Here is a 23,344-nt window from a genome sequence, read left to right as displayed (position 1 = left end):
ATCCACTAAAATCAAGGGTGTGTGTAGGATTGTGATAACAATTGTAGTTTAAAAATATTTTTTGTTTAAAAATATATTAAAATATTTTTTTTATTTTAAAAAAAAATATTTTTCACATTAAAACATCAAAACAATCTAAAAATATAAAAACTAATAATTTAAAATTTAAAATTCAAAATTAAAAAAAAAAAACGATATGCAACACATTTCAAAGAGACTCTAAGATCATATTGGCGCATTCCCTTAAAATTTTAATTTTTTTTATTAAAAATTATATTTTTATATGTTTTTAAATCATTTTAATATACTGATCTTAAAAATAATTTTAAACATATAAAAAATATTATTTAAATATATTTTTAAATAAAAAAATCTCTATTATAATCTCAAACATTACCCGTAATCTTTATAGGACAGGTTACTGTATTTGTTGATGTATCCGTGAGCATGACCAAGAGGACAAGAAAATAAATCTCAGCGAAGGAAAGGACTCCGTAAACGGGACCCATGAGAGAAAAATACTATAAGCGATAAAATATGAAAAACTTTTATGGGCCCATGTGATTGTTTTCCGGTACTGCAAAGATAGAGAGAAAGACAGTGCGGTTGGATCAAGTCAAGCCCATGGGAAGGAAAATTTGAGGTCCAGTTCCAAATTAAACGGGCCTCAAATTTTCACGGCCGAAATTTCACTCATTTTTAAATAATAATAACAATATAGATGGGATATGCTAATTACTTAATCAAAATCTCCAAATAGATTCTCCTGACTCTTCAAGACAATGAAGGTGATTTTTTTTTCAAAATATTATTTAGAAAAAATTAATAGTTATTTTAAATAATGATCTCAAAATTTAAACCTAAAAAAAAAAAAGCATATCTTCTTAACTATCAGACTATTCTCTTAAGATTCTTTTGTCCCATCACTATTACAAAAAATATATGATTATCAAACTTCTAGTCTCATGAAACATTTAATTATTAAATTAAGCTTATTTGGTATTTTTATTATGAAAAGAAAGATTAAGCCTATTTGTGAAATCAATATTGTAGTGTTTTAAAAAATAGCTATGATCCTTCCTTCACATGGGATCAATATTTTTTATCCTTATAAAAAAAAAATTTAAATTACCATATAATCCAATTCCATATTACATGTAGCAAAATTTTAATTGAAGACAAGGTAAAAAAAAGAGAGGTTAGGATATATTATAAATTCTTATACATGAAAAACGAGACAATTTTCCATCTATCAATAAATATTACCTAGTGATGAGGTCCAAGTTTATCTCATGAAGTTGTGGGTTGAGCTAGTATATAAGATATCTGGTTAATCTCATGGTCATGAAAATCTGATCTATTTTTTATTAACGATACTTGCTAGTGGATCATGTTTGATACTTATAAAAAACTCTCTTTTTTATATATATATATATCTGAAAACTCTTTGATAATTAAATTAGTATTATTCAAGAAAAAAAAGTAGTCATAATTTAGAAAAAAACACCTAAAATAGATATATTTTTTTTTTGTGGAGGAAAAACTGAACTTTCTTTCAAAACACCCATAATATTTTTATAGCCCCTTGCACTTTTTATTGAAGATAAAGAGTTAAAGCATCAACAAAATATCTTTTACCTTTTAAGATAAAATATTATTAACTCGTCATTATAAAATATTTATAGTATGAAAAGAACACAACTTCAACACTTAGCTAATCATAAAAATAATAAATGTGACACTTCATCATATCTATATATTTTTAAAGTCAATATTTAGCTGAGACTAAAAATAATAAGTTATTACACTCTCATTTATCACTCTTTTAAAAGATAAATCCAAAGAAAAACAACAATGCTGATCCATCACTAGGCATAGACATAAACCCTCATTTCCTGATTTGTTTTTCTTGCAAGGGGTTTGTAACTTCTATTATCTCTATCTTTTGGGGAAAAAGAAAGAAGTAATGATAAATAACAATAAATTTATAATGTCCCGGGTTTACTGGGCCTGAAACTGAGTCAATGGGCTATTAACCCATTCATTTTACCAAGCTTCTGGTCCTGCTGTGATCTTCCTTTTTTTCTTATCAATTCTAAAGACTCCTAAAACTTTCTCTGAAGTGACAGGTAGCCCACCAAAACCTAAACATCCTCGCACAGTATATTTAAGCCGTCAGTCGTCATCTTCGACTGGAATTCAGTTGTCGGACGAACAAAAATTCACACTGTATATTTCATTGCCTAACTAGTTCGAATCCATATCTGTAGACAGAAAGACGGATTCGACTTGGATGGCTCCCGCCGATGACTCCAGATCAGAGTCCTTGTTTAACGGGCAATGAATCTGTGTGCTGATCCTCGGTGCTTTTCAACATGCATAAACCATTCCTGGTTACCTGCAAAATTTTATTGTTAACTCCTCCTCCTCGTACTCGTGCTGTTGCAATCCTGCCAAAACCTCAATCACTCTTCTTTTACTCCTCATCACCCCACCATCACCAACAACACAAACGAGAACTAGAACCTTACGATTCCCATCCAAATGCCAACACCAAATCCCCTATTGGGTCACCATCTCGAGTCCAAAAACTCATAGCTGCCCAATCAGATCCTCTCTTAGCCAAAGAAATCTTCGACTACGCTTCTCGCCAACCCAATTTCCAACACTCTTACTCATCCTATCTCATTCTCATTCTCAAACTCGGTCGAGCCAAATACTTCTCTTTCATTGATGACCTTCTCATTGACCTCAAATCCAAAAATTACACAGTAACCCCGACTCTTTTTTCTTACATAATCAACATCTACGGAGAAGCAAATCTCCCAGATAAAGCTCTCAAAATATTCTACACTATTCTCAAGTTCGACTGCAATCCTTCACCCAAACATTTAAATGGCATTCTTGAGATTCTTGTTTCTCACCAGAACTATATTAAACCCGCTTTTGATCTTTTCAAGGATGCTCATACATATGGCGTTTTCCCCAATACCAAGTCTTACAACATTTTGATGCGTGCTTTTTGTTTAAATGGGCAAATAAGTATGGCATACTCATTGTTCAATCAAATGTTTAAGAGAGATGTTATGCCGGATGTTGAGTCTTATAGGATTTTGATGCAGGCTTTATGTAGAAAAAGTCAGGTTAATGGAGCTGTTGATTTGCTGGAGGATATGTTGAATAAAGGATATGTACCGGATGCATTAAGTTATACTACTTTGCTGAATAGTTTGTGTAGGAAGAAGAAGCTCAGGGAGGCCTATAAGCTTCTTTGTAGAATGAAAGTTAAAGGATGCAATCCTGATATTATTCATTATAATACGGTTATATTGGGTTTTTGTAGAGAGGGGCGTGCGATGGATGCTTGTAAGGTTCTTGAGGATATGGAGTCTAATGGGTGCTTGCCAAATTTGGTGTCTTATAGGACTTTGGTTGGTGGGTTATGTGATCAAGGGATGTTTGATGAGGCAAAGAGTCACCTTGAGGAAATGATGATGAAGGGATTTTCTCCGCATTTTGCTGTTTCGAATGCTCTGATAAAGGGTTTTTGCAATGTTGGTAAGATTGAGGAAGCTTGTGGTGTTGTGGAGGAATTGCTGAAGCATGGAGAAGCTCCACATACGGAGACTTGGGTGATGATGGTTTCTAGGATTTGTGAAGTGGATGATTTGCAGAGAATAGGGGAAATTTTGGATAAAGTTAAGAAGGTAGAATTAAAGGGTGACACTAGAATAGTGGAGGCTGGTATTGGTTTGGAGGAGTACTTGATCAAAAGGACACAACAAAAAGCATGGAGAGGTTGAATGCTTTCAAGAATCTGATTATTGAAATTGACTCTGCCATTGTGGTGTCTTGGCTTGGTAAAGCAGCTGGCAGACCATGAAAAATGGCTCGTGATCTGTCTTCCATATCACCTCTCTTGAGTAAGATTAGTCAGGTTTGGTTTCACTCACATTCGTAGGGAAGCAAATGGTTTTGCTGAATGCTTGGCTTAACAGGGATTTATGCATCAAATGGATTTCATTGCTTGGCTATAACCTTGCTGTGGTGCTCTTCATTTTTCTATGCTGCCGATTTGTTTCAATCTTGTAGTTTGCATGCTTGTGATTATCGTACTTCAGAGTCATACTTCTATCTGGTTCTGTTCAGAATCTTTCGGCTCTACTAATGTTGGCAGTCTCCAAGTTGCTTGCTCGTGACATCACAAACTTCCTCCAGGCTGTTGCTACGCTTGTGCTTCCACTTCATGCTACCAAGAATTGGTATTGTGTCTGACCGCCTTGAGTTTTAATTTTCTGGTGCTCAAAAGACCTGGATTATTGCTATCTTACTTCTGGTTATCTCAGATTGATTTCTACCTCGGATTGCTCCGTGTTTCTCATCTGAACTGATAGCCCTTGCTGCTGTGCTGATCATACTGCAATGTCATTATGCTGTCCCTTGCTTGATTTTACTTCCAAGTTTTATTGTTAATTTCACCCCGCTCTTTTCTGGATATGGTGCTGATGCCATCTTTCTACAATGCTGATGCGATGAGCAAGAACGCTGGTTATAGATTGCTGTCCTCATGCGGTGTAGCTGTTGCGACATTACCTCCTCGGAGCTTGGCTGCTGCTTGAGGTTGATATAAGCAAACTGATTTCATCAGGTGGCTTGTGTTGGGAATCAGAATTCTGCATTTTTTTGAATGAATTACTGCTCGAATAGGAGGGGATTTTTTTTTTCCTGGTGTTAGTCTGCCTCTTTCTTTCTTGCTGCGACTTGCCCTCTACACTGTCTCCTGCTACACAGTACACTGTTTGCTGATTTTGCATGTGGATTACTAACAAATCTCCTGCTACTTTGGTCATTGCTGATGTTTGGTCACACAAAAATATCCATGTGTAATGTAATCTTTCTAGTAGGCCCCCAACCCCCCCCCCCCCCCCCCAATTTCTGTCTGTCTGTCATGCTTTTTGGTCATTGTTGATCTGTATGTTGCTGCATTACTATTGAAGGCAGACCGGCAAACTTCTGTTCTTCGATATTTGTTATTACAAATCTTGGCTTATGAGAAATAAATGAATAAATGAAACGGAGAGGTTGAATGCTCCTTTTGTGCAGCTTACTATATTCTTTCCTTTTAAACAAGAAGCTTCTAGATTTCTAGTTCAGGTATACATTCACCATTTTCTCCAGTGGATTAATCCTTTTGTATTTGATGTGTGTTCAAAAGACGTATCCCATTTGTATAATTTCTATGATCACGATTCTGTATTCTTCCGAGTTTTAAGACTGTTGTATTGCTTGCTGGTGATTTCCTTCGGCGGACTACTCCCTACAAAATGCATGAATGGATACAATACAGCTCCTACGAGATGAAAAGTAAAATTTTTCAGTGATTGGATGTCGCACCTTCAAATTTTACTACCCAGCCCTGCTTGCAATATGTTTCAAGTGACTGAATGTCGTGTCTCAAAGCAAGTAAATAAAAAGATCCTAATACTGGTTTCACTAGGCCAGAACATTGGCCTTGTGGTTGATTAGGGTTAATGTTTTCTTAAACTAGTGACGGGACCATACTGGTTAATGAATAGCAAGAGCAAGCACATAGGTGTAATAATGAAAATCAGATTCCTTTTGTAGTTTCGATTCTGAAAAATCACAAAAAAGGAAAGGTTTCCACCATTGTTGTCAGTTGGAAGAACCATGCCTAATTTGCACAAACAACAATTCCATGCTCAAATCCAGGGAAAATTTTGGCAGCTGTTGCCCTCTACTTACGTCTTACAGAAAAAAAATCAGCAAAGTAATCAATCACATAATATGCTTTTCCAAGAAGTTGCAAGCTTAACTATTTCGCCATGCTATACCAATTTGAAAGGTCGATTAACCTATTTCCCTCTCCCTCGTATACACACATTACCAGCTTAGCAACCCAGCTACAGGCGCCAATTTATAATCCACATCTTAAATTCTCATGAACTCGAAAAAAATTACTACTTCGGCGAAACCAAATTCAGAAACTAAGATATCGAGACAAGATAGAGTACATACACTCTGCTTTTTCAAATCGAAGAACCAAAGAGTAGACGAGAGCATATGAATATGCAATCACCAACCAAAAGCTAAAATTTCAACTTTAATAAGATCCAGTTAAATTTTCTCAATGTACTTTTAATATAACGTTGATGCCTACAAAACTTTGAAGGGTACTTAAACTTCAGTGTCAGATATAGAACTTGAATTTGCAGGAACGAGGATAAGAAAGCAAACCCTCTGCCAATATGTTTCAAGTGAAACAAATGCTTCGAACTATCTTATTTGTCCAGACCTCATAACATGTATGCAAGCAGCAAAATTTCAGTAAGAGCTCGGTCGTTTCTCAACCCCTCTTTTAACAACTAGCGTGCGGTCATAGAACTCCTGCAAGAAAAATTCTAATTAAGATGTTGCATTGACAAAAAGAAGCAGGATAAGAGAAGGAAAGTTGAAAAAAAGAGATGTTAATGAGCTTAACTGTTCCATTCATTGAAAGTGCAGCATCACGTTCTGCATCAGATAAAAAGGAAAGGAATGCATAAGTACGGTTCTTTCCTCCTTTCCGATCAGACAACACCCTTGCACTAACCACAATCCCGAAATGATTAAATAGATTCCTCAACTCATCCGGTTTTGTACTCCAAGGAAGATTACCAACGTACAACTTATGTGGACTTTCATAAAATAGGTGTTTTGTGGGTGCTGAGTTCAGTGCCTCGGGGTTCCTCCTCCCAGAACTTATTTCAACTGAATATCTTACCCGCATTTCCCTGCCGCCGACATCCTTCAAAATAAACGAATTTCAGGCAATACAATAATGAGATAGAGAAATAATAACAATAATAATTAAAAAAAGGTAGCTATTTCACACTCAACTGATCCATCCAATGCAGAAACTGCATTCCTTGCTGACTCTACAGAACCCATTGTGATGTAACCACATCCTCGGCTTACACCCGTCTCGGGGTTACGAGAAACCTGCAATTAACTCAACAAGGAATGGGAACTTGAGTGCAATCCCACAGCTTTCAAAATGATGAAAATTGTTTCGCTGTTCTTTCATATTCAGCTAAAACCAAGTTTGCAAATTTGGAGACAGCCCAGCTTCCCATCAGATGAATTTTGTTTCAATCCTTTTAATTTTCAGCAAAAAAACTAACCAGCATCCACCAAACTTTGATAGAATTGCATCTTTCCTGTTGTTGGCTAAAACCTCACTAAGTTTCCAAATTATACAGTGTAGTTGTTGCAATTGAAGCAAAACAATGAGGGGGGAAAAAGATGATGAAGCATAGCTGCGATAAATCCACCAAAACTCTATTTATCTCTTGAAAATTTAGGACGGAGCTAGGTACAGTTATCTGAATGAATTTAGATGATTTTGAAAACTAAACTAGAAATGATATTTCTTTATAGAACCCAGCCTTACCTAGATGTTTTTGAGAAGAAAGGAAAGGTCCAAAGTGATAGATACCTCAACAGAGAGAACAGAGCCAAAAGGCTTGAACATCTCAACAAGGTCTGCAATGTCAGAGCTCCTTGGAAGATTACAAACGTATAGTTCGCATGGTTTTGCTTGCTTCTTCTTCAATTCAAAGTCATCAATCCCCTCGCTTACATGGTTAATCTCCTCCGTAATCACGGTTTCCTTATCTACCACTGCTAAAACGGCGAGAAATTTTCTTGAGCGCAAGCAAGGAGTGTTAGAGAGGGATAAGGAGCAGCAGAGTTTTGGGTGTTGAAGTTGGATTGGCGGAGAGAATGATATTGAGGCTGCTGCTGCTGCTGGTCTGGTTTTGGTTTTGAGAGGAGAGGAGAGTAAAGGGGGAGAGGATGGTCGTCCTAAGAGACTGCTGGCCATTGGAGATGTGAGCTTCTAACCATCCAAGTGGATATGGTTTAACACAAACACTTTCACAAGACTGGCCTGCCCCATTTGCAAAACTGAGTCTCCGGGGCTCCCAAAATTTACCCCGAACCCATCAATTTCCCTCTCACTCCCCCCTTTTTTTAGTTTAGTTTTTTTACATGCATGTTTATTATCATAAATAAATCTTAAAACAAATAGTGGTTTGGATCAAAATAATTAGAAACGGATCTATATTTTTAACTATTCATTTGATTTCAAAATAACAAATTTAAATTGTAAAAAAAATAACCAAAAATGAATCTCAATAATACAATAATATATGTATCACGCAAACATTAAAAATTCCTCTAGCTTCCTTTGTTCACAAAATCTCCCAAACCCCAGCCACAACATCAAGAAGATGAAACCACCCTAACCTCCCTTGGAGGCCCTACACCATGCCCGCACCCAACTTATGAAATATTATAGCATCACATGCCTTGGTATTTATCACTAAATTGTTATTAAATGAACATCACATATTTGGTCAATCATGTTCTTGAACTCTTGCACACATTGAAAGTTTATAAGTATTTTTAGTAAGTGGTGATGTTGTGATTTTGGAAGAAATGTACTAAACATTCAAGAGCTATTTTACCTAAGACATCAACTCATCATCATAGCATGATTTTGCAACAACTCTTTTTCTTTGAAAAGCATCTCTTATTTGAATTTATCTTACTCTAAAAAGTTTTCATTAATCTTTGTATTCTCTTGGGATCTGCAGAGACATTCTCAAGCAGTTGGCTGTGGGATGGAAGAGGACGGATATGTCAAATTCAATAGCATCCTCAACCATTTTCGTCTATCTTCTTCTCCATAGTCTTTAGCTCTGCTTCCCTGGCAAGGCTGTTCTCGATCAAGCACTTCTTCAAGGATTTGATGGGATCTCTAGCAGACCAGTGATCCTTCCCAGTTGCCAAAATGAACCAAGAGATCGAGCCAGAGAGACATGCATGGAATCGCGATAATGATAGACTATAAAACAGAAGATCAAAATACTAGTATTTTGTTTTATGCCTAATTATTTCAAGGGCTCTATCAATATATCTTTAAGATATCAAATACCTTAAATGAGTAATGGCTTTTATCTTTAAGGTACACATTGATTTTTAAATTGCTTCTCCCTTGAAAATATATTAATATAATTTTTTTAAAAAAATCATTTTTAATACTAGCAAATTAATTAAAACAATTTAAAATATAAAAAAATCAATTTAAAATAAAAAAAACTAAGATTTTTAAAAACACAAATGGATCGTAAAACCAAATACAACCTAAATCTGATCACAAACTTTTGCAGGAGGTTTTAATTATACTTTATTTATTTATTTATTTTAAATTATCTTATTATCTTGATTATTTTTTTGTTAATATTATCTAGTTATGTATTCAAGATGTTTCGTGCTAGTTGGGAAAATAAAATAAATACCCATACATACTATATGATTTAAAATCTCATTCCATGCATATGTGATGATTCAAGACTAATTGAAATGTCCAAAAAGTTTCACTAGTCATTTTCTTTTCACCGATTAAATAGAAATTTTTTTATTTAAATCTTTCATTGCTTCACTATTAATTACATTCAATCTAACCTAATTATCTATATATTTTATTAAATTCCATTGCTTGATATTTATAAAAATTTAATCTATTGATTTGAATAATGAGATATTCTTCCTTCTAAGATATTATAAATACTTGTAAAGTAATTTACCAATACGTTATATTATATATCATGTTTAGTCCCTTTCCCAGCATGCGAGAAGAATTCTTTTTCTTTAACATAGAACGTATATATAAACACAAGCGGTAGTCAATCGCAAATTCGGGTCCATAGCTCAGTGGTAGAGCATTTGACTGCAGATCAAGAGGTCACCGGTTCGAACCCGGTTGGGCCCTTTGTTTTATGAAAAAACTTATGCATTAAACGACATCGTGCAACACCTTCCACAATCCTTATTCTTTTGGATAAGAAACGTTTTCGTCCCTAGTTTCCATATTTTCGATTGCATCCCTGAGTTTAATTGTTTCAGTTTTCTGTGAGGTTTTACTTCCTTCAAAAGAAACAGTTTCATCTCTATGTTTCACAAGATTGCGATTGCATGTTGATATTCCTTGTTGTTTTGGATAAGAAACAGTTTCGTCCCTGGTTTCACGAAATTGCGATTACTTTCTTAATTTTTATTTTTCCTGTTTTGTGCCATTCAATGCATTCCAGTCCTTGCTCTAAAATCTCGATTACATTTGTAATGTTAATTATTTCAGGTTTTTGTTTTTGTATCTCCGATAGGCATGCCCTTCCCAATTGTGTAAGGATCTAGCCTTGTTCTCTTGAAGAAGATACAGATTCATACTTGTGTTTCGCTAAGTGGGCTTGTTATGAGAGATTATGGCAAGGATGCACATGGAGAAAGTGATGCGAGGAGAGGTTTAGGTAGTCGCCTACTTTGGCAAGACAGATATATACCAAACAAAAATTATTGGAAGAATCCTTATTTATAATTTTCAATCCTGGATCAACTCTTTAGAAATTTTCAATATTCAATTTGGATAGATTAATTATTATCCTTTTTCTATTTTATTGGCTAAATAACTTAACTAAATTATTAGCAACTCATCTATCTTTCCTCATTTCCATCCTTCCATTTTAAACAAACATGGTCTTAGATTATTTATTCTTTTTATTTTTAATTTTTTAGAAAAAATTAACTTGATAATCCTATAATTTAGTTGTTTTTAGGCTTTTACACCTACCCTCTGTATTTTGAAAAATTATATAGAATGATTAGGATTTAAACTATCATGCATGTAATAAAATTAGGATATAAACTGTAATTTTCAAAAATATTATTAAAAAAAATAAACTGATCAAGTTAATTTCCCCCCTTTATGGATTTTTTGAATCATTTAATAACAATTAATTTTAAAATTTTTATTTTTCATGTAAAATTGGTCAAATCTATTGCAGTAGATACTTTTATTGATACATATTTTAAAACTCATGGTAGATTTCTATTCTAGACAGCAAATATAGCATGAGAGATTAAATTGAACTCGCTTAGTGTAAAACAATTTATTTAGTTCTGAAAAAAAAATGACAAATGAGAAAAATAAATCAATACTCCGAACTCTAATTAAAGAACTCAATGGCAAACCAATCCACAGCAAGGGCCAAATTTGGTATTACATGTATAATTTTAAACCTCTGAACCTCCCGTCTATCCAGTGTGGCCGTTCTCAGCAATTTGCAGGCTTTCCTTTATTTTCCTCCAGAATGCACCTATTACAATTTGCCATGCATAATAACTTGTTACAGCATCCTCAGTTCAGTTGGTGCTTGGTAGAACACATATTATAGTACTCGTAGCATCATCCTTAATCCCCGACAAGGCCGGCAACATACTGCTTCAGTATCCATCCCATTTTCCAGCAGAATGCTCATAACCGTCCGATCAAAGCTTTAAAAAATTCAAGCCTTCAAGAGCAGTTTTTCCATCCATGGAAAGGTAACAGTAGTTTCGGATTGATCAAACTCCACCATTAAATCGATGCAGGCAAGAACGAGCCTAACTTTTTTAAATTAAAAGGTTTTTAATTTATCACCAAATTTACTCCCCCCACTACAAACAACATTTATTTTTCCTACGTGGTTACAAGACAACTGCACAGAATATTTTATACATCACGGAAAAAAATACAAAAACAAAACAGAATGAGAGAGACTACATAGGTTAGAAAAAAACCTCAGCCAAGTGAGAGCATCGTTGATGACAAACTCATGAGCTAATGGACAGCCGGTTTTCAATTTCTACAGTTTGTTAGTCTATACAAGCTAGTACTGTCAGCCTTTGTTCGTCTTCTCCTTGCCTGCAAAAGCATCATCCAGGTGTTAAGGTGCATCTCTGTGACAAAATTTTACCGACATGAACTGAGCGATCACAAAGCTTACCGAATATGCTTGATTTTAGTGGGAACCGGAGAGATGACCCTTTCAGTTTTAGCTCTCTGAGTTGCCTGCTTTTGCCTGGTTTCTCGACTTCTGCAAGAGCACTGCTACTCTCTCCTGTTAAAAGACCAGGTCCTTTCTTCACCTTTTCATGATAAACAGCAGGTGGTGAAAGCCTCAGCTGAGGCATGCTTTCTATCTGTACTAATTTCTTATCTTTTTGGAGACTAGACAAGATCTCAAACTGCAGAAAATTCAGGATAAGTTTTGATCAATTAACAACTTCTAACCATGAGAGGTGTAACAATAACAATTGAGCTACTCATTTACCCGTGATATTTGCTGAAGCCCATAGGAATTCTCTAACAAATCTTCATGTGGGTGTAAAATGCTAGTTCCATGTGCTCTCCGTGGTCTCACAGAAACCTTATTCACTAAACCATTCTCTGGAAGTGCTGATTTGTTTCTAGCCCCACTTTGAGTATTCTTCTTGGGCATGCAAACAGGACATCCAGATAAGTGGCCCCTACTTGATGACTCATTTTCAATTTCGCAATCAAGATGAGTTGCATGACCACAACTGAAAACTCGAATACGGAAACTGGAATTCTTTGCAAGTGGGCAGTTGCATATACAACATACAGTACTTCGGGGAGCATAGCCATGAGATGCCCCCTTCTTTAGTAAGCTCATGGTATAGAACGTGTCATCCTCTATCAAGGATTTGGCAGTATCCTAAAATGCATAAAATATGAGCTAGTAGAAATTTGCAAATTAAGGTTGAACAGCTCATAACCGTCTGGCACAAAGTTCATAAAAAAGACAAATTCTAAGATGAATAGATAAAGAAAAAATTCAAATGACCAAGTTAATAGATCATAAATATATACCAGAATTCTTCTTTCAAAGCCATATGTTCCAAGCATCCCCAATATTGTAATTTTGAAATCACCAAATTCCTGGCTACCATTATCAGAGAGGAGTTTTGACATGATAGTTGGAAGGTGAATGTATCCAATCATCCCCTCGACAATCTCTTTGATGAACATAGAAAACAATTTCCTCAAGGTGTGAGCACCTTTGCAAGATCTGGAGATTTTCCACTTGATTACCCATGCCCCATCATCCTCTTGGGAGCCCAGAACTTCACCTAGCACTCCACCAGAATTCTTTGCTTTTGATGCCCTTCTATCAGAATAGGAATCCATCAAAGGCACACAAAACCTGCATTTTTATATATATGGAAAATTAGGAAATGAAAAATGCATATACTGTTCCCTTCCACAACAATATCATTCTTGGCAAATGTAAAATAGATAAAACAGCAAGCATAAAGGACTGGTGGAGCAAAGCCAGAAACATGAGTAATACAAGATCTAAAAGGAGATGCATGTTCTCTTAATGCAAATATAGAAATTCCCAAAAGAAAACTCATAAGATGCAATTGAGAAATTGAAATTCAAACAAAACAGTGGTTGACTTGACCAATTAATTAAAAAAGAGTGCTTTGTACAGTTGCTCAGCTGTTGACTTGTTTCAAGTGATAACCAGGTGAATATATCACTAGTTATGGCAGTTCTTATTAACCAGATGTTAATCTCACACATTCTCAAATAATTCAACATTAAAAGAAGATGAAAAGGTACACATTGTCATTCTTGGAGATTTGTCAAAACCACATGCATTATGTGTTTTAAGTTGCAAAATCAAATAAAACAAAAGATTATTTTATATGAAAAGGTGTTTTTTCCCTTAAGAGAGCTGAACTGTTTAAGCATGCTCAGGTGTGGTTTTACCAACAATATAATAGAAGATGACAAGGCACACATTAGCATGCCCAGGGGTGCTTTTACCAACAATAGAACAGCATTTGTTAATGCAAGAAAACATAAAATGCAGACAGGAACATTCTCAGCTTCCTCTTTCAAAACTATGCACAGGCAAAAAAACAGCACACATAGCGATATCCTGGCAGCTGGCTATAATACTCGAAGTGTTCTGTCTTATATCATACACAGCTAGTTAATGTTCTGAATGGTAACAAAAGATGTGGACTTTCACTAGGAGAATAGAAGAAAAATAAGAAAAAAGGCGAGTCGATAATCAGTAAACTTTTTCTTACATCATAGACAGCTTGTTAATGTTTTGCATGTTGACCAAAGATTTGGATTTTTTAATAGGTGTACTGAAGAGAGAGAAGAAAAAAAGGTAGAAGAAATATGAAAAATCTTGTATGAGGAGTCACAAGCAAACAACTGTTATATATAGAATGTCACACAATGCATGTAATCAAATTAATAATCTATATTGAGCTTACGAGTCAAGTAATCTGAACCAGAGCATCTCAGATTCGTCAGGTTGTAAACGAGGGGTGTTCCGCTGGCATAATCCAATACAGGCATTTAATATACTGCGTATGTTGTCCACCTGAAGATAAATATTGCAGAGTGCATTAAACATCCATTAAAAGCATGCTTTCTTATCAGGAAAAAAAAACTAAAACCATATCATAAAACTCTATAAATCTGTCAACCTCTTTAATTTTTAAAACAGTGCTGTAATGATCACTACTGGCAGAAACACTCATATCTGAAACCACACTTCCCACAGCTGACTCTAGCTCTGAAAAATTATCATTGAGACCAGAAAGTGTGAGTAAAAGAGCACTTCCAGCGTCACCAACCCTTTCCAACAAAAAGGCAGCAGCGTCTATTATCCCATATTCCTGGCACTTGCGTAAACAATGTTCCACCCGATAGTTATCAAAAGTGCCCAAGAATCTGAGAACTGAATTGCGCTCAAACTGACATAATAGCTGCAAGAGCAAAATGCAAAATATTAAGAATCTAACCCAAGAAGTGATAACACCATTCTTGAAAAATCTGAAGTAAAAAAGCAGCAATTAGAAGTGCAGGAAATTAGAAGATATCATAGCAAGCATAATTCTGATAAAAACAATGCAATTAGTCAAGCAATAATTGCATAAAATTGCTCGTAGATGATTATATACCACAAGGACAAAAAAAAACACAGCACCTATAACACGACCCAAACCAATACAACATTTATTTGACTGAACACTTGAGCTTATTCATTTCCTTTCAGGCGCACCTTGAGAGCAAATTTGAAGAGACAAAATTAAAATTAAGAGTTACGAAGACCATGCAATCAGACTGAACACAAATCCTCAAAAAAAAAAAGACACGACAATTTTTTACTGTTTCAGAGGGAGTGGTGTTGCAATGTCATTCAAATCTAATCAATTGCTTTTAGGATAACAGTAATGGGCTGACCTCAAAATAAAGCTCAATCATATCATCATTCACATGAACAGGATTATTCCGCATGAACTTAGGAAAATCAGAGATCCTTTCCAGATAAGCTGTGAGTCCTTTTGACTGATCTTTCACCCTTCTTCCATCAGCAACATCTATATCATCAGCTTTTTTTAAATTAGAAAAGTCTAAGGTTCCAGACAAATGAACCTCGATGACAGTCTTTAAATACAGAAAAAGACTCTGTGGATGAGAGCGTAATTCAGAGAGGATATGTGGACTTTCAGCACTAAAATGGTCAATGACCAAGAAGAATGTTCCCTCTCTGGAAAAAAAAAAAGATTGATTAGAAAAGAAAGTTCCCAAATAACAGAAATCTGACAGGATATTAAATAAGAGAGTAAAAATTGACATGTCTTCTTACAAAAAAATTTTAAAAAAAAATTACCTGCTTAAGACAAGCAACTCAGGAATCCTAGAAATCACAGCTGATCGAAAAGCACCACTATCATTGTCACTCAGCTTCACTAACATATTGTTAATGTAGGCAAAAGTATGAATGGGTTCATCTACGTCTTTCATATAGCTATCCAAGGCAGCAAGATACTGATGTCTGATGGTATGAATTAAGCCACAAACCTGAAACCCATTTTAGAGCCAACGGCATGATGCTACCAAAAAGAGAACTTGATATAAGAAACACTCTCTGAAACAATAGCACATATGTGATCATGGCATAGATACCTGGTGAAAGTGTGCTTTCTCACATAGCTGTAACACATAAGACTCATTCCAATCATTCTCAGGCACCACTTCCAGAAGTGCAAGCACCTGTTTCTCTCTCTCCTTTGAAGTTTCAATGATGTGTGCAGGAACACCTGGTGGGACAGTACTCTCTGATGTCAAGTACTCCAAAATTTGACTCAGCACACCTTTTGAAACATGAGCTTTCCTACATGCAACATGGTATGCAATGAATTCAAACAGATTTCCTAAATCTTTCTTTGAGGGCCATGCATCCACAAATCGAGTATCAACATTATCAACAGCAGACTCATCTGCTCGGGATATGTGTTTTTCGGTAATTTGAACAAGAGCATTTATGGTATTCTGAATCCAAAAATTCTGACTTTCAGCCATAATATTGTTTTCTTGCTTAGCCTCCATACTTGTTTCGGCACCATCTTGCATAGAGAACTCAGGTTTCAGATTTTCACCATCTAAAAAAGCACACCTCAAAACATCTAAAGTTGCTTCAGTATCTAACTGTAAGAGATGATACAAGTTCAGGTATGATCCTCTTGACACTGCCTGTGGATTAGAGGCATCGGAACTCTCCAGCAAAAACTGCACAAGTTCGGTCCTAAGAGATGACAAACGTGCGACAGGAAGAGCCCCATGCCCTGCAAACACAATGCTTCAAAGTTTCTTAATCATTCATGAAAACCAAATTACACATTGAACATGTACTTTATCCATATGCCACTTGTGATCATTTATTCCAAAATGCAAGCAGTTCTTCATTGGTTTAAACAACCTGTTAGAGATGAGGATAAAATGTTGACAAGAAATATCATGTAATGAAAAAATTATTTAGAAAGTATATGCTTATCAGAATACACTAGCCAAAAAATCATGTCGTGGGTATCAAGTTACATAATAGCTAATACCGTGATCAATATATACTTATATAAGAACCGGATTGGATAAAAGCTGAGCCAATAAATAGGAAAAGGATTTTAATAAAAAACTTCAAACATGATGCTATCTATCTATACTATAAATTATAACATCATGAAAGATATTATTGTTTTACAAAAAATAATATTGATTTTGTCAACAAGAGCCTCTTACTTGTCTTAATAAACAAATATATAAAATTAGAAGTTCCATATATCAAATTTAAAGAGCAAAAGCTGTCCAGGACTTGGCACCATTCTAAAGTGTGAATGCATGCTGTTTTCAGAAAATAATGACTCCGAGCTCGCATAAATTGTTTTCAAAAACACGCGGGCACACACACAATAAGCTTGATAATAATCTAGTGCTCCTCGATAATCAATTCTCAGAACATTAAATACCCCACTTAGAAGTTGATTTGAAAGTTTTATATGACAATCTATCTCATGACAAGAATTGAAAAGGAGGAATTTTGTAATAGTTGAATCAAATCAAGGTTATGATAACTTGAATGATACCTGGTGGAAAGGCGAGACCTAAAAAGCAGTACTTCAGATAAACAAGCATCCTGTACCTGTAATTGAGTTCAGTAGTAAAGGGTAACCATACAGAATAGAGAAGCCATGGTCAACGAATCAACTTACAATTTATTTTTTGATAAAGTGAAGAGGGAGGTAAATTGATGTGATTCGTTTTCTTGGATAATTTTATGTAGTGTGATTCTCAAAATTAAATTCACTTAGGAAAATTAAATTCATGCAAAAGAATTTCCCTGGTCAAAACCTAACTTATGAAAATCCCTGCCTAGTTAGTAAGCTTATAGATGATATATTTAATGCAGGATGACATTCACTCGAAATCATTGAAGTTTTAATTTATTGAATTTGTCATGGGTTAAGGCCATGTACCCAAGGGCAGCAGCAGTCTCTTGTTGACTAGTTCTTGAAACAACCAATAGCTCCTCTAAAGGTGTCCTGAAATCATCCAATCCTTTATTGAAAAGATACACCAAGGCACCATATAACCCATGCTCCCGGCATAGCCTGACAACCTAAAAGACAATATATATGATTATTCACCATTCTTGGTGAAAAAACTATAGCAAAGGTATAGGTTGAACAAGGGAACAATTAATAAAAACCTGATTAAAATCCAAGGAGGAAATGTCCATGTGAAGGACACATTGCTCAACTCGCTGCAACCACCCTTTGCTACTGTAATGCTCTACCAGGGCTTGCATAATCTTTAAAGGTGTAAGAATAGGAAGATGAAAGAAAAGACATTACAGTGAAAAAGTTCGCAGCCAGATTGGAAAAATCAATGAGGGTAAACAAAACAACAAGCATCAAGCAATACCTCAGGGGGTAGAGACCCCAGCATATCCCTCAATATATATGGCTCCAAAAGCTCCAAAAATGTATCTAAAATACAGAAAAATAAAGATTCAAAAACTGAGGCTTCCACTCAACAGGATAATCATCGCATGTAGCATCAAAATAAGAAGAAAGGTACATGCAATTTGCAGCATCAATTTATAGAAAAAGGCATTCACTTCATAGCATTAATTGTAGAAAATTGCACACCCATAACAAGAAAACTTAAGCAAGCACAAAATGAACAATAAGGAAGAGGCTACATCCAATCTATAAAACTCAAGCCTCAAGAAGTGACAGAGAGATGTAATGCAACTAGCATCTAATTGATGGATTCAAAATTGCTGCATGGTGGAGCGGTCAAAGTTCGAAGTCCAGAATTAACCAAATAAGCACAGAATTTTATGTAATCTGATGGGGTACCTCTATGTTGAACAGAGACAAATTTAGAGAAAATTTCATCAAAAAGGATGTCAGTCCGCTGTATATGGACACAGAATTCTACAGCAACACCACCGACACGTGTGAACTGTTCTTTTATTTCAGAGTGCACCGAGTTGCTTCCAGTCTTTGAGTCATCTTGTTGTTCCACTTTTCCAATTTGATTGCAAAAAGCCACTGAGATATAAGAAAATACTTCATCTACATATGACATAAGCAACTCTACCAGATATGGCATTATGGCTTCCTTTACAGCATCTACTGATTTAGGAAGGTCAACAACACCATGAGCTTGGCCATCATAAAGTGTCATTGCCATGTTCAAGGCACCCATCCAGTCACCTGCTCTTCGCAGAACCTGAATACGCTCTTTCCATGGGAGAAGGCGGGAAACAATAAGATGTGTTGGTCCAAGTATGTACACAGAAGCTCCCCTTACACCTATACAATTGTGATAAGCTTTCTCAGGGTTCCCATAGATATTGATCAAGTGTGTATGATATGCAGCTAGATCATCTCCCCCAGAACCATCAACAGCAAAACTAGTTTGGTGAATCACAGTGCCATCCTTTGCGAACAAATATAGTTGTCCTGTTAACGTGAGAACCACAAGCATCTGGGAAGGGAACAATCCTCATTAACTTAAGTTTTAAAGATAAAAATAAACCACAGAGCATGCGCAAGTGTAGTGGAGAAAGCAAAGACAATAAACAGTGAACAAACTAGAAACAAATAGATTTGCCAAAAAAAAACACATACATGATCATCCAACCAAGCCACACCTATGGCTGAACTGTCAAGGGACCATTTTCCATAAACTTTTAACTCAGATTTGACCAATTTTGCCACTTGCACTTTTCGATCCCAGGCAATTGCGAGCAATGAGACTCTCTCTGCCACATGTTCTGGAACATTGTCTGCAACAAATTCTTTTTAGAATACTGTCCACTAGAAAATTTAAGAAACTCTGCAGGCCATACCAGGTGATGAACTGTGTGATTGTGTGGTACATTTCCATGCAGTGTAAGGCATGGAACCCTCTCGAACTCCATCTGGCCTAGAAAGTTGTGCATATACCTGTAAACTGGGACTGAGCCTAACCTGTAAAAAAGGCATGGTTTTAACACATTGTAAAGAATAAACATCCACAAATAAGCAAACATTAATTCACAAAACAAAAGGTGCCTGGAGCTTGCAGAATTATCCAGGGACTTCATACCACCAAAGCAGTTTGATGAGTGACAAATATGACCACACCTTCTTCAACCAAAGAAGAGCCCTCATTGAATAGTTTCCAACCTGCATCTCCCCCAACTACACCACCCATCATGCTACTTATGCTGGTGGATGATGCTGAAGAATTTCCCTGTGTGGCTGGCAAAGCACCTCCACAAGATTCATCAAGAAGAAGGGGTGAAGCTGATAACACAGTGCCCGTTCTTTGTCCATCAAGAAGACACTATAACAATCAATTAACATTAAGTCATTAATTTGGCAAGTACAACACATACCTACCTTATGCTGAATCAGATTAACACATTTTACTGCAAGGCATGGGCTTGCACCATTAGCCTAGAATGGTGTCTTTACCTGTGTTTTGAACGAGAACCTGTTAAGCAAGGGAACCACTGAGAAAGCATGTAGCAGAACCAGACCCTTGCTATCACCAGTAACTGCTTTAAACTGACGAGTAACTTGAGAATCCTGGCCCAGAAAGAATGCATGCACAACTGGTGCAGTATGCTCCCCAGTAATAACTTTTGCTGCTGATGCCCTCTGGACATCCCAAACAGTAATGTGACCATCTCCGTAACCAGCCAAGAGCATGTCTCCTTGCTGATTAAAGCACATGGAAGTCACTGGGGCATGAGATCGATCACCTTGCAAACCAAGCATTAGCATCTGGAAAAGGAGCAGGATGGTTCAGTGGGTGATGCTGACTAACTATAAGGATAAACAAGAACCTAACTTGCAAAATATCGACATGACAATGTTTTGCAGCTGTGATTTTCCTTGAAAATTGGATATTCAGTTAGCATTAGATGTTTGTTTCACTACAGTGAATTTCCTAGTAAGCAGGAGCCAGAAGAGTCTATTGAGAAAAGAAAACAAAGATTTTATGCACGCATATACATTAAGCCCATGCCTAAAGCACAACTTCAAAGAAGAAACACTATAATCTCATACAAGTACATTTATGAAAGTCCTTCAAATTACTGCTGGATCTAGGATTTCCTTATTCCACATTGCATCTATGAACAAAATAGGTCTCGTCTCAGGAAGCACGTATCTAATTGCACCCTCAAAAGAACAAACCTTCCCATCCTTCAATAAAAGCAAGAAAACAAAAGGCAAAGACATCCACTAATTAAAAAGAAGCAAGCCAAAAGCCACATACAACATAAACTAAAAGCAAAATGAGTGAACAGAAGTAACCTTTGCATCCATGTTATCATCATTGTGAGAAGAGTATCTACTAGGGACAACAACAATGACACCTTTTGACATTCCCACTGCAATGTAGTTAAGATGAACAGCCAAAACTTGAGGTGAACCATGATCTCTCCTAAATGTTTGTGAACCAACAGTTTGTGTAATAACATTATGAGAATCAACATCAAAATATCCTAAAGTAGTTGACCCCCTCCGAACACCCTCAAGTCTCATAGGCTGAGCAGCCGCACCCTCCTCCCAATGCAATCCAGTATAGGCCATTTTCTTCTCGAGTTCTTCTGCCAATTCAAGCGGCTTCAGACTAGGCTTCCGTTTCTTCTCCGCCCTTTTACTAATCATCTCACTCTCCAGTTGCTCGATTCTCTCCTCTACAAGCTCCGAAATATCACTCATTGAACTTGCATCATCACCATCGCCAATAGTAAAAACACCTACCCCATCATCTTTAACCTCGTCCATATTTTCTTCCAAATTATTTCCCCCTCCTTTCACCGCCTCGTCTTTAAAGGAATCAACATTATTCAAGTTAATAATATCTACTTCACTCGAATCACTCACTTCCACAAATTTATCTTTAGAAACAGAAGCTGCATTTTCATCATCCAAATTTAAGTAAGCATCAGAATTCGAGGTCGAACCAGTATTATGCAACATATCTTGACCACTATCATCACTAAGCCGTACTTCCCCCTCGATTCGAAAAACTGGCTCTCCTTCACTTTCACGTGAAATCTTCAAATCCTCTTCTGTATTCGGAATCGCATTCTCTGCTGTAGCAGATTGAAATAATCCACCCATCTTCTCCTCTGACTGGGACTGGAATCTTTCAATTGAGTCTCCGTTCGATGAATTTGACACAATTTCTTGATCGCCGCCACCACTGGAGCCTGATTCTGCTATATCGAGGATCGTCTGGAAGGTTCCACTCCCGCTGCTCAATCTCCTGGACTTGATCGCGGCGGCATGCGGTGTCGGAACAGAACGAGAGGCAGCAGCTGCCGCTGCAAGGGCTGCCCCTGGCTTCGAATTCGATCTCACTCCACCGAAAAGCGATGGCAACTGTCTAGAAGACGGAGGAGGAAGGCGCCACGGTGAATTGGTAATTCGAGTAAGTGAAGTGGGTTTTAATTGATCCTGGAGAATTTGTGATTGTGTGGAGGAATCTAGTGAGACGGCGTGTTGGAGGTGGGAGGGAGGGAGATCTGATTGTTTGATGGAGGGTGGGGATGAAGGAGGGGAAGAGGAATCGGAGTCGTTGAGAATTTCGTCGAGAGTACGGTGAGGGACGGAGGTGTTATCGGTGTCAGAATCGGAGGTGGAATGAGAATTAAGGAAGGAGTCAAGGTCGAGTTCCATAGGGAGTTTGGTACTCGTTAGTTTCTTAGTCATGTTTATGTTCTATTTTCTATCCGGTAGGATGATGTTTGTTCATTTATGTATGTGACTGCAGAAGATAAGGCTGCTTTGTCATCACGGTAGAGAAATTTCTTGCTTCTTCCTCTGAGACCGGGCTATAGAATTGCTCCGATCGTCTCCATAGTTTTCTACTTTTCTTCGCCAACGGCATCACTGCAAGTAAAAAATAAAAAGCAGACAACTCGGCGTATGAAATCAACGACCCCTCGTTTAAGGAAATGTTTGGGATATTAGTAGACATTATTTAAAAAAACAATATTAAATTTTTTTTTTATTATTTTAAAAATTTTATTTTTAATATTCATATATTAAAAAAATTTAAAAATAAAAATAAAATATTTTTTTTAAAAGCTCAACGACTTCAATTATTACATAAATTATTTTTTTAATAAAAGAGTTTTTATTAAAATTAAAAAATTAATAATTAGGGTAGTTCTCGTCAAGACCTTACAAAGATTGAAACAATGTGAATTTAAAAAAAAAAAAATTAACTAATTATTGCAAGGAATTCAATTTTTTTACATGGATTCACTAGTTTAACATACTGATAGAGAATAAATTAATTTTTAAAATATATTACAAATGACTATCATTCTTAGAAGCAAAATAAAACTTAAATTGACATCTAGATTTTTTTCATGTTTTTCACTTTTAAAGTGTATTTAAATAACTAAATTGCCTTTTAAAAAAAATCAAGAATCAGGGGTGTTTTTATATTTTTATTTTGGTTTTCTAATTATTATCAAGTTAAAAGATGAGTAATTTGATAATTTAATAATTATAAATATTATTTTTTAAAAAGTAATCAATGCATTTATTGCAC

General features: G+C 36.0%; 3 protein-coding genes and 1 non-coding gene across 6 annotated transcripts; 2 read left to right on the top strand and 2 right to left on the bottom strand.

Moving 5' to 3' along the window:
• The first annotated feature begins 2,118 nt into the window (after positions 1-2,118).
• LOC118041185 (uncharacterized) lies at positions 2,119-5,177 on the top strand. Of its 2 annotated transcripts, XM_035048403.2 has the most exons (3): positions 2,119-3,937; positions 4,150-4,262; positions 4,347-5,177. In XM_035048403.2, the coding sequence occupies exon 1, from the start codon at positions 2,376-2,378 to the stop codon at positions 3,801-3,803; it is 1,428 nt and encodes a 475-aa protein (XP_034904294.1). In that variant the 5' UTR covers positions 2,119-2,375; the 3' UTR covers positions 3,804-3,937; positions 4,150-4,262; positions 4,347-5,177. The 2 variants fall into 2 exon arrangements, with proteins under 2 accessions (XP_034904294.1, XP_034904293.1); XM_035048402.2 differs by having other exon boundaries at positions 2,119-4,262.
• Positions 5,178-6,082: 905 nt separating this feature from the next.
• LOC118041186 (28 kDa ribonucleoprotein, chloroplastic) lies at positions 6,083-7,956 on the bottom strand. Its single transcript, XM_035048404.2, has 4 exons — positions 7,496-7,956; positions 6,898-6,999; positions 6,500-6,805; positions 6,083-6,405 (listed from the first exon to the last, which is right to left on the bottom strand). The coding sequence occupies exons 1-4, from the start codon at positions 7,880-7,882 to the stop codon at positions 6,343-6,345; spliced, it is 858 nt and encodes a 285-aa protein (XP_034904295.1). The 5' UTR covers positions 7,883-7,956; the 3' UTR covers positions 6,083-6,342.
• A 1,807-nt stretch (positions 7,957-9,763) lies between these two features.
• TRNAC-GCA (transfer RNA cysteine (anticodon GCA)) lies at positions 9,764-9,835 on the top strand. Its single transcript has one exon. It is a non-coding gene; the product is annotated as a tRNA-Cys (tRNA).
• Positions 9,836-11,043: 1,208 nt separating this feature from the next.
• Positions 11,044-22,715, bottom strand: LOC118041187 (uncharacterized). Of its 2 annotated transcripts, XM_035048406.2 has the most exons (19): positions 21,088-22,715; positions 20,242-20,553; positions 19,871-20,110; positions 19,632-19,752; positions 19,411-19,568; positions 18,634-19,267; positions 18,194-18,258; positions 17,979-18,080; positions 17,746-17,888; positions 17,356-17,411; positions 15,902-16,560; positions 15,606-15,796; positions 15,176-15,482; positions 14,416-14,697; positions 14,200-14,309; positions 12,773-13,106; positions 12,213-12,617; positions 11,886-12,126; positions 11,044-11,803 (listed from the first exon to the last, which is right to left on the bottom strand). In XM_035048406.2, the coding sequence occupies exons 1-19, from the start codon at positions 22,492-22,494 to the stop codon at positions 11,778-11,780; spliced, it is 5,793 nt and encodes a 1,930-aa protein (XP_034904297.1). In that variant the 5' UTR covers positions 22,495-22,715; the 3' UTR covers positions 11,044-11,777. The 2 variants fall into 2 exon arrangements, with proteins under 2 accessions (XP_034904297.1, XP_073260376.1); XM_073404275.1 differs by lacking the exons at positions 11,044-11,803; positions 11,886-12,126 and having other exon boundaries at positions 12,444-12,681.
• Between the last annotated feature and the right edge of the window lie 629 nt (positions 22,716-23,344).

This window comes from Populus alba, chromosome 14 (assembly GCF_005239225.2).
Source record: "Populus alba chromosome 14, ASM523922v2, whole genome shotgun sequence".
Classification (NCBI taxonomy): Eukaryota; Viridiplantae; Streptophyta; class Magnoliopsida; order Malpighiales; family Salicaceae; genus Populus; species Populus alba.
This window is presented reverse-complemented; position numbering and strand designations above follow the sequence as displayed.

What these genes read in the sequence shown, in the direction of transcription:
- LOC118041187 (XM_035048406.2), bottom strand. Translation starts at nt 22,494, where the DNA reads ATGACTAAGAAACTAACGAGTACCAAACTCCCTATGGAACTCGACCTT. An exon ending in ATCACACAGTTCATCACCTG is followed by an intron (nt 19,569 to 19,631) that starts GTATGGCCTGCA and finishes AATTTGTTGCAG; the next exon opens with ACAATGTTCCAGAACATGTG. An exon ending in TGGGGTCTCTACCCCCTGAG is followed by an intron (nt 18,081 to 18,193) that starts GTATTGCTTGAT and finishes ACACCTTTAAAG; the next exon opens with ATTATGCAAGCCCTGGTAGA.
- LOC118041186 (XM_035048404.2), bottom strand. Translation starts at nt 7,882, where the DNA reads ATGGCCAGCAGTCTCTTAGGACGACCATCCTCTCCCCCTTTACTCTCC. An exon ending in GCTCTGTTCTCTCTGTTGAG is followed by an intron (nt 7,000 to 7,495) that starts GTATCTATCACT and finishes AGTTAATTGCAG; the next exon opens with GTTTCTCGTAACCCCGAGAC. An exon ending in TTTCTGCATTGGATGGATCA is followed by an intron (nt 6,806 to 6,897) that starts GTTGAGTGTGAA and finishes TTTATTTTGAAG; the next exon opens with GATGTCGGCGGCAGGGAAAT.
- LOC118041185 (XM_035048403.2), top strand. Translation starts at nt 2,376, where the DNA reads ATGCATAAACCATTCCTGGTTACCTGCAAAATTTTATTGTTAACTCCT.